Source organism: Camelus ferus, chromosome 9, assembly GCF_009834535.1.
Source record: "Camelus ferus isolate YT-003-E chromosome 9, BCGSAC_Cfer_1.0, whole genome shotgun sequence".
Classification (NCBI taxonomy): domain Eukaryota; kingdom Metazoa; phylum Chordata; class Mammalia; order Artiodactyla; family Camelidae; genus Camelus; species Camelus ferus.
The window spans coordinates 77,554,411-77,562,572 of record NC_045704.1 but is presented as its reverse complement, the minus strand read 5'-3'; the positions used below and the strand labels follow the sequence as shown (position 1 = coordinate 77,562,572).

Here is an 8,162-nt window from a genome sequence, read left to right as displayed (position 1 = left end):
GGACATAAATGTACATATAACTAATTAAAGGCAGAGCACTAAGATGTGAGGGCTGGGAGATACTGAAGAAACTGGAGCAGAGTCTCATTAAACCCTGAGGAAAGAATAAAGGGGAGGTGCTCTTGCTTACACTTTTCATTCTTCTAACAAACAAGGTATTGAAGGTATCCTGTGATGGAGTTTGCAAAAGATAGTGACAATTCCTCCCATCCCATTATGGGCATGGTATTCTTCTTCCCAACAAGAATTGGAGCCCGTTTCTCCTCCCCTTGAATCTGGGCTGACCATGTGAACTGCTTTGACCACAAGAATATAATGGAGGTTATGCTATGGCAGTTCTGGGGCTAAATCTTAAGATGTCTTGTAGTTTCTACTTTTGCTTTTGGAAGTCAGCTCCCCTGTACAGAATCTGAGGATAGATTACTAAATTATGGGAGGCTGCCTGGAGGACAACCAAGCATCCCAGCTGGCAGCCAGCACCACAACCCTAGACATGTGTGGCCACCTTGGACCCCTCAGCCCTAGTGAAGCTCAATCTACTCCTCGTGTAGAGACAGGTTATTCTTGCACAGCCCTGTCCAAATGGTAAGATCATGAGATGAATATTCGCTGTTGCTTCAAGCCACTAAATATTGCGTGGTTTGTTACACAGTAATACATAACTGAAACAGCTTTCTAGGCATCACTGAACATCAGGCTTTTAATCTTCGTTTTACAAATGAGTAAGTTCAAGCTTGTAAACTGTTCCAAGTCATGTAGCTGGAGAGCTGAAGTTCTAGGATTTGAACCAGGTCTGTTTAACGTCAAGCTTTCCCTACTTCCTCCCATCTCTTCTACCCAGTGACTCCACTGCATGGGTCTGGATTGGAATTATGGGTTTAAGAAAGAAAAGATTTCTAGGTGGTAGTAAATATTAGGAGAGGTTTTGAGGAGGAAGGGGATATGTTTGGCTGAGTGTGAAGAGCTTTTCTTTTCAGACCAAAGGTCTATTTTCAGTTGACGCCAAGCATCTATCTATTCCAGCTTTTCTCAACCAGAGTTCTATGAGAATTATGAGAATCCCAATGCACCCAGCATTCATTGTATGTCACAAATCAACTTCTTCCTATGCACCTAGAATGTTACTAGTTGCATAGCATCCTTGGAAAAATTGAGAAAATAGTCACACAAATCATTTGTAGGGTCTAATGCACTTGTGGAATCCCTGCTGAAAATGTTGAGAGGGAGGTTGGGGGCTGGGGGCAGAGTCCAGAGCCAGCCAGTCATGTACACAATGACTAAGAGGCCTCCCTCCAGCTGAAACAGGGCATAGGTCAGGAAGGAGTGAAATACTCCCAGTTATGCTGTCCCAAGGATCAGTCAGACTCTGGTCTCAAGCCACAGTCCCATGCCTCAGCTGTTTGTTGAAGTGCTCAAGGGCCATCTCTTAAAGTTCTTATATTCTCAGCCTTCATGGTGAATGAGTAAAATCTTCACATTGAACAAGACCTCCAGTCACAGGCAATCTTTCTGCATTCAAGGAGAACTGCACTGGAATCCTTAATTTTTTCATTTATGCAGGCAATACTATGTTCAAAGTACCTTCTGAACTAAGGCTTACCCTGTGCGGAGGTGGGGGGTGGGGTCAGGGTGGAGGGGTGTAATTTCTTCATTAATTCATTTCTTCACTATTTATGCAAAATCTTAAACACCTATTCATACATATTATTTTGGAGTTGAACTGGGGGAAACAGATATTTCCCAGATTAGTGGCCTTATGCTGAGTGAAGAATCCTTGTGCCTGAAATCTATATACTCTGGCTTTGTTGTCATTCTGCTAGAGGAGAAAGTAGATGCCTTTTTCTTTGTACTGCAACAGCTTTCAAAATCATAACTTGGCAATAGAAAACTGGAGATGAGTTTCCTTAGGAGAAACGAACTTCCAATTTGCTAAAACTGCCTCCTTCGCTTACCTGAAGGTGGATGAAGACTCTCCCTTCTCAGGCTGCTCCTAGGGGAAGGAAGAATGCGGTTAACGAACAGCTTCTTTCCTTCTGATCTCCAATTTGCCACTACCTGCCTGGAGAGAGGGAAGCTACTAGCTCTGGTTTTCTCACCTCCAAAGAATCTGAACTCTGCAGAGAACTTAAATTCCACCTTCACAGGGAACCTACAGAAAGAGAGGCAACCCTCTTCTCTCAGCTCTTTCTCACACAAGCCTGCACATTCTGGGCCTCCCCATCTTATCACACCACTAAATCCCAAGGTTCCTTTGCTTCTTGTGGCATTTATTACAATTAACATCTCACTCCTCCAAACCACACTACCCAGCAACTTCACAGCTAAAAACTAGGAAGTAAACAAAAAGCTTATAAAAAGCCAAAATAATAGTCATAAACTCAGGAGACTAAAAGCTCAGGCTCTTTGTTTATGGGAAAGCTCGTCAACCATTCTTTTAGGGCCTTTTAACTTAAAATCTCTAGAACATTTCTAAGTTCTGTTAACTGGTGGCCCAGTCTATTCACAGGCAACCCCTGGAAACAACAAAGAAAATCCCTAATAAGTAGGTTTAAGCTTTTTATAAACACAGCTTTTAGTTTAGAGGAAGCAAGTCCCAAACACTACCCTCAAAAGCCCTTAAGGCACACAGTATAAAACTTGATGTTCATAATTATGCTCCTAACACATACTGTGACTGTCATGATCCACTGAGATAAGCGAGGGGTCAAAGATAAGCCCAGAGAGGTCAAATATATTCAATATGTTTGTCAACAGAGGAGCCACGGTTGAATTTGAACCCAAATCTCCGTGTCTGAAAAGCCCGTTGTTTTCTTCACACCTTGGGTGCCTCAAGTTCCGAATGTTCTTGCCTAAAAAGCCGATGGAAGACGCACTTCTTAGAGAACCTCAACGTACTTAAAATATGAATGTTCAATTGCTTCCGAAATTTTGGAAAAAATCAGAACTGAGGAATCCGGCAGATCTGCTTCCGAAAGGAGTGAGCCCAAGGAAACGTCTTTCCTCAGACAGAGCGTTCGTTTTAGGGCGGACGGCCGTGAGAGGCGTCAAAGGAGGGGGCGCAGCAGAGGGGGTGGCAGGGCGAGAAGCCCTCACTCATTGGCCCATTATGTCGCGCGCCGCCGCGAGGCCCCGCCCCTCAAGGTCTCCCGGGCACGCGCGCCCGCTCGCGGCCTCCCCCTGCAGCCCTCCGGATGGCGCCTTTCATGAACTGCTCTCCACTCGGCCCCCACCTTCAGACTTCCGGCCAGCTGCCCCCCACTCCGCTCCGCCCCACGAGGGCGGGGAATGCTGACCCCCACCAATCATTGAGCGTGTATGGTAAGGTGGGCGGGGCTTGGGATATTCGAAAGGCGCCCCGCCCCCTCGAAGCTGATTCCCGGGACTAGATTGTAGGAGGAAAGCATCTTCCGCGAGAGGTGAGTCGGGAAGGAAAGTGCAAACTGAAGGTGGGCTGGGGGTGTGATGTGGGTGTAGTGCCGCGGGGAGTAGAAAGGTGGCTTGGGGAGAGGAAGAACCCGGAGGATGGTGGCCGGGGGGAAGATAGGGCGTGTGGACCACCCCAGCGTGGAGAGGTCCGGTCGCAGGGAGGCGGGGGCGAATGTGCGGAGGGAGAAAGGAGTGCAGGGTAGTTGTCCGAACCTGCCCGCACCTGCCTGCACCTGCCCGCGCCTATGCGCACCTGCCTCGGAGGTGACAGGAGTATTTAGACGGGCAGGTGCTACTCCTGGGACGCTTGCTTTACCTCCAGCACGACCCCCAAGCCCTGACTTGCACCCTGAGTCTAGCTGGGAGGTCTTGGGCAGGATGGAGACCTGAGGAAAGGTATGTTTTCTCTCCAGCTCAGGCCTAAGCAGACTCTTGCTCCTGTGGCTGGAACATGGAGGATTTAGAAGAAGGTAAGGAAACCCTGGAGGAAACAATGAGGCCCTGTGATGGAAAGCGGTGTTAGGGACCCAAGGCTGGCGTTTCTTCTTTCCTTCCTTACAGATGTAAAGTTTATAGTGGATGAGACCTTGGACTTTGGAGGGCTGTCACCATCTGACAGGTAGTAGACTCCTTATCCTACTTACTTTCCTCCAACAATGCTTGTCTCTAACCCTTTACAGCTGAATTATTGGCCTCAGGTCTGAATTGGTAATTTAGCAAGGTTGGGTGTGCTGGGGCTTCTGGGTGGCTGTTTGACTTGAGCCCCTATTACACTACTGGGAGAGGGGAGGAGGGATAAGCAGGAATGAGATTTCAGGGTGTTAAGAAGAAGGATAAGTGGATTTGCTGCATCTTCATCCTGACATAATTTCCAATGTCAGTAAGTGCTGAAGGCCTCGTAGAACCAGGTGTTTCATCACTTAGATTTCACAGCCAGCATGGGCATCAGGGTTTGGGGGTGTGTCCCTGGCTCTGTTGTCCGGGTTTTGCCCAGTCTCCCTTGCACAGTCTCCTGTTCCCTTCTGTGTGGGCATGGTACCTGGTTTGTTTTCTGTCTCAGTCGAGAGGAAGAAGATACAGCAGTGCTGGTGACTCCGGAGAAACCCCTCCGACGAGGCCTCTCCCATCGAAGTAACCCAAATGCAGTGGCCCCCGCCCCCCAGGGTCCGAGACTCAGCTTAGGCCCCCTCAGCCCAGAGAAGCTGGAAGAAATCCTTGACGAGGCCAACCGGCTGGCAGCTCAGCTGGAGAAGTGCGCCCTGCAGGAGCGGGAGAACACGGGCGAGGGTCCCGGGCTTCGAAGGGTGAAGCCCAGCCCTCGGCGAGAGACCTTTGTGCTCAAGGACAGTCCTGTCCGAGACCTGCTGCCCACTGTGAGCTCTTTGGCCCGGAGCACCCCCTCCCCAAGCAGCCTGACACCCCGACTCCGGAGCAGCGATAGGAAGGGGTCAGTCAGGGCTCTTAGGGCAACACCTGGAAAGAGGCCCTCCAGCGCAAAAAAGGTGAGTTTAGAGGTTTGGGGTTGGATGTGTGTCCCCGGATACAGTGCATGACTCAGTATAGGCATATCGTGGTTTCCTTGTTCATAAAATAGGGATAGTCCAATCCTACCTCATAGAATTGTTGGAATTAAACAAGATACCATAAGCAAAGTACTTACCACAGCATCTGTGTATAAGCCCTGTAATGTCTATAATAAGCTCTCAATAAATGGCATTGGTGGTGGTGGTGATGATGTTGGCAGCTAACTTCTGCTCTTCCTTACTGGGATCCAGGCAACTCTCCACCTCTATCCCTTAATCAGCCAGCAGAACAGATTCTTTTTCCATCCTAGTCCTTTTTTCTCTTTGTGTTTCAGGAGTCGCCCACTTGCAATCTGTTCCCTGCATCCAAAAGCCCAGCATCTTCTCCTCTTGCCCGATCAACGCCTCCAGTCCGGGGGAAAGCTGGGCCCAGTGGGAGAGCAGCAGCAAGTGCGAAGGCCTGGACAGCCAAGCTCTGGGTGAATGGGAGGAGGGAGGATGTGGTGCTTCCCTAAAATTCCTCTGCTCCTCTCCACCAGGCCCACCTACCCATGTCAGACCAGTCTTGGCCCTGCAACCTCCTGCCAGCAACACTCAGCGCCCATCTCGGCCACAAGGAGCAACAGCTAAACCTCCCAGTCGACCACCTGGCCCATCAGCCATCCCCAGGCCTGCCAGCAGGATGCCACTCACTGGCCGGAGTGTACCATCCAGCAAAAGTGCACTTCCTGCAGATTCCCTGTCAACTCGGAAAGGACTTCCAAGACCAAGTGCCGCAGGGCACAGAGGTGAGGAAAAATGAATACAGGAAATCAGGAGGAAGAATACCACACCCTCTCAGAGCTGGTAACAGTGACCTTCACCTTCATTACAGCTCTGTTTGAAGATGGGGAAACTGAGTTAAGAAGACAATATGGGCCTTGGCAAAGAGTTTGAGCCTCAGTTTTCAAATACCTTATGTTTTTTAGCTTGGGTGGGAAGAAAGGCACTAATCCCAAACTCACTCTGCCTTCATCGGTGTTTTGTTTTTGTTTTTGTTTTGAGAAAGTCTCTTGAACCTTCTGATAACCATGTCTTTTTTTAAACTCCCATCAAGTTCCTGTTTCTCAGCGACCAAATGTTCCTGTCACTGGTGCTGGTCGCAGCAATCTGCAGCCCCCCAGGAAAGTTGCAGTCCCAGGACCTACCAGGTAAGACAGGTTGAGATGCTGTCTCTCTCTCCCCTGTCATCTGGGCTTCCAAGCTGTTATGCACATCAGTCCCAAATCCTGTGTGGCAAGATAGGGCTGAGGAGGGGAGCCTGGAGGGGTGAGGAGTCCCATTTCTTCCTATCTGGAAGAACTTGAATTCAGCTGGTGACAAATGGGCTTGTGAAAGAGGGCAACTTAAAGCAGTTCCTCCTTCTGTCTCTTTAGGTAAAGAGAGCAGGACAGCAAGCAAGAATTCAGTAGCAAACCACTACAGTCAGTCACTGCCTGTACTCACCTCTACTCGGCCTCCTAAGCCCTGTCTTTGGAGGCAGGCCTGACTCCAGCACATTCTGGCCCAGAGATAGGAGGAAGAGCTGCCACCACAACTGGTGCCCCAGGAGTAGAAACCATGGGAGATGGGGTGGATTAGGGTTGAGCTGGAGGGAAATCAAACTCTGAGTTGAAACAAAATAAGAAAAAGAGGTTTTTAACTTCACCACTCCCAGTGGTGAAGTTAACAAACAGAAAATGAGAACTGCAAGCGAGTGGTTTGCCCTCATCCACCCACACTCTTGCATCCAACCCCAGAGAGTTTGATCTTCTTCCCAGGCACCAGTTCAGGGCATGGGTTCACTGGACATTTACATGTGAATGGCCTCTGTAGCTAACCTCCCTGCTCTCCGAGAAGCAGTCCTCCTGAATCACATCCTCTACTGGACTCCGGCCTGTTTGGAGAGGCAGAGGCAGGCATCTGGTCTCCAGAACTTATTTCCTGTGAATTCTGTGGCTCCTAACAGGCCAGTTTATGATAAGCTTACTTCAATGGTATTCATTTTTCTAAAATAAAATGAATATATTTCTATATTCTCTGTACATGTGAAAGTAAATCCTGCTCTAATTTCTAACAAATTTCGAGTAAATGCCTGTATAATTCCAGTGAGTTGAGCCAGGATGGGCTTCCCAGGCAGGGGTCTGACTAGGCCCTTGGGCCTTGAGATTCCAGCTAATTAGCCTATGACTAGCCCCCTTGTTGGCATTAGTTGGGAACAGACTGCCTTTTTCCAGGCATTTCCAGGATTCATATGTTATTAGAAGGTCCAGATCAACTTAAGTATAGTTTAGTTCACAGTATATGAGGCTATCAAACCAAGGTTTTGGTAAATTATTACTTATCTCCTAAACATGGGTGTCCTTTCCTGGCAAGAGAATGGAGCCTCCTAGGACCTCCTCAGGATCTTGTCTGCTGTACGGATGGGATGAGGGGGCCCTTGGGTGAGTACCCTGGTGTTCGGCTTTGCTGATCGCCTCAGGCAGAAGGTACCTGAACACCTGACATCGTTAGAATTGCTGGTATTCTCTTTTTCTCTCCCCTACTAGACTTGAGGGCTGGCACCAGGACTTACAAACCTCTGGAGTGCCTAGTGTTAACGATTTATGTGTGGCAGAGAATTTCATTCATTTATTGAAAAAAAAATTTTGAGTGCAGGATAGGAGTGTTTGTTGAATGAATGACCAAGACTCATTTAACAGACTTAACCAATGGTCTCCCTTTTCTCACAGCCTATGATTCTTGCAACCAGAACCAGCTCAATTCCTTGTGAGTTTTGAGAGGACTTCTCTCCCTGGAGGCCAGGCCATGACTTAAGGAAGGCAGCAGGCAACTGGGCAGAGGGAGATGGTGCGCTGCCCTCCACACGTTTACACGCCCACAGGCTCCCTGCTGAGGCACTAAAATACCCATCCCCTGTTCCCGGGCCAGGGGCCCTCCACTGCTTTCTTCTTTTTGCGGCCGATCTTAAGGTTCATTTAACACATTCACCTGTATCACAGTGACAGCTGCCTAGCCTTTCACCTTCCCTGGGCCTCTTGCAGCAACTCCCGCGCTCTGGGATTCCAGCACTGAGTTGGGGGAGGGGGTGTGGAGACAGACACTTAGTATTTGGCTCTGGAGAAATTTGGCAGAGGCAAGGAAATCTCAGGTGTGTTTCCCAGCTGCGTCTTGCACTGGTGTCTGGTGAGCAGG

The 8,162-nt window shown here is 48.9% G+C and overlaps 1 protein-coding gene across 1 annotated transcript; it reads left to right on the top strand.

Moving 5' to 3' along the window:
* The first annotated feature begins 3,331 nt into the window (after nucleotides 1–3,331).
* Nucleotides 3,332–7,048, top strand: PSRC1 (proline and serine rich coiled-coil 1). The gene is made up of 8 exons (XM_014555282.2): nucleotides 3,332–3,416; nucleotides 3,840–3,896; nucleotides 3,988–4,045; nucleotides 4,487–4,928; nucleotides 5,285–5,399; nucleotides 5,489–5,737; nucleotides 6,046–6,139; nucleotides 6,365–7,048. Exons 2-8 carry the CDS (start codon nucleotides 3,878–3,880, stop codon nucleotides 6,366–6,368), a joined length of 981 nt encoding a protein of 326 aa, XP_014410768.2. The 5' UTR covers nucleotides 3,332–3,416; nucleotides 3,840–3,877; the 3' UTR covers nucleotides 6,369–7,048.
* The last annotated feature ends 1,114 nt before the right edge of the window (nucleotides 7,049–8,162 follow it).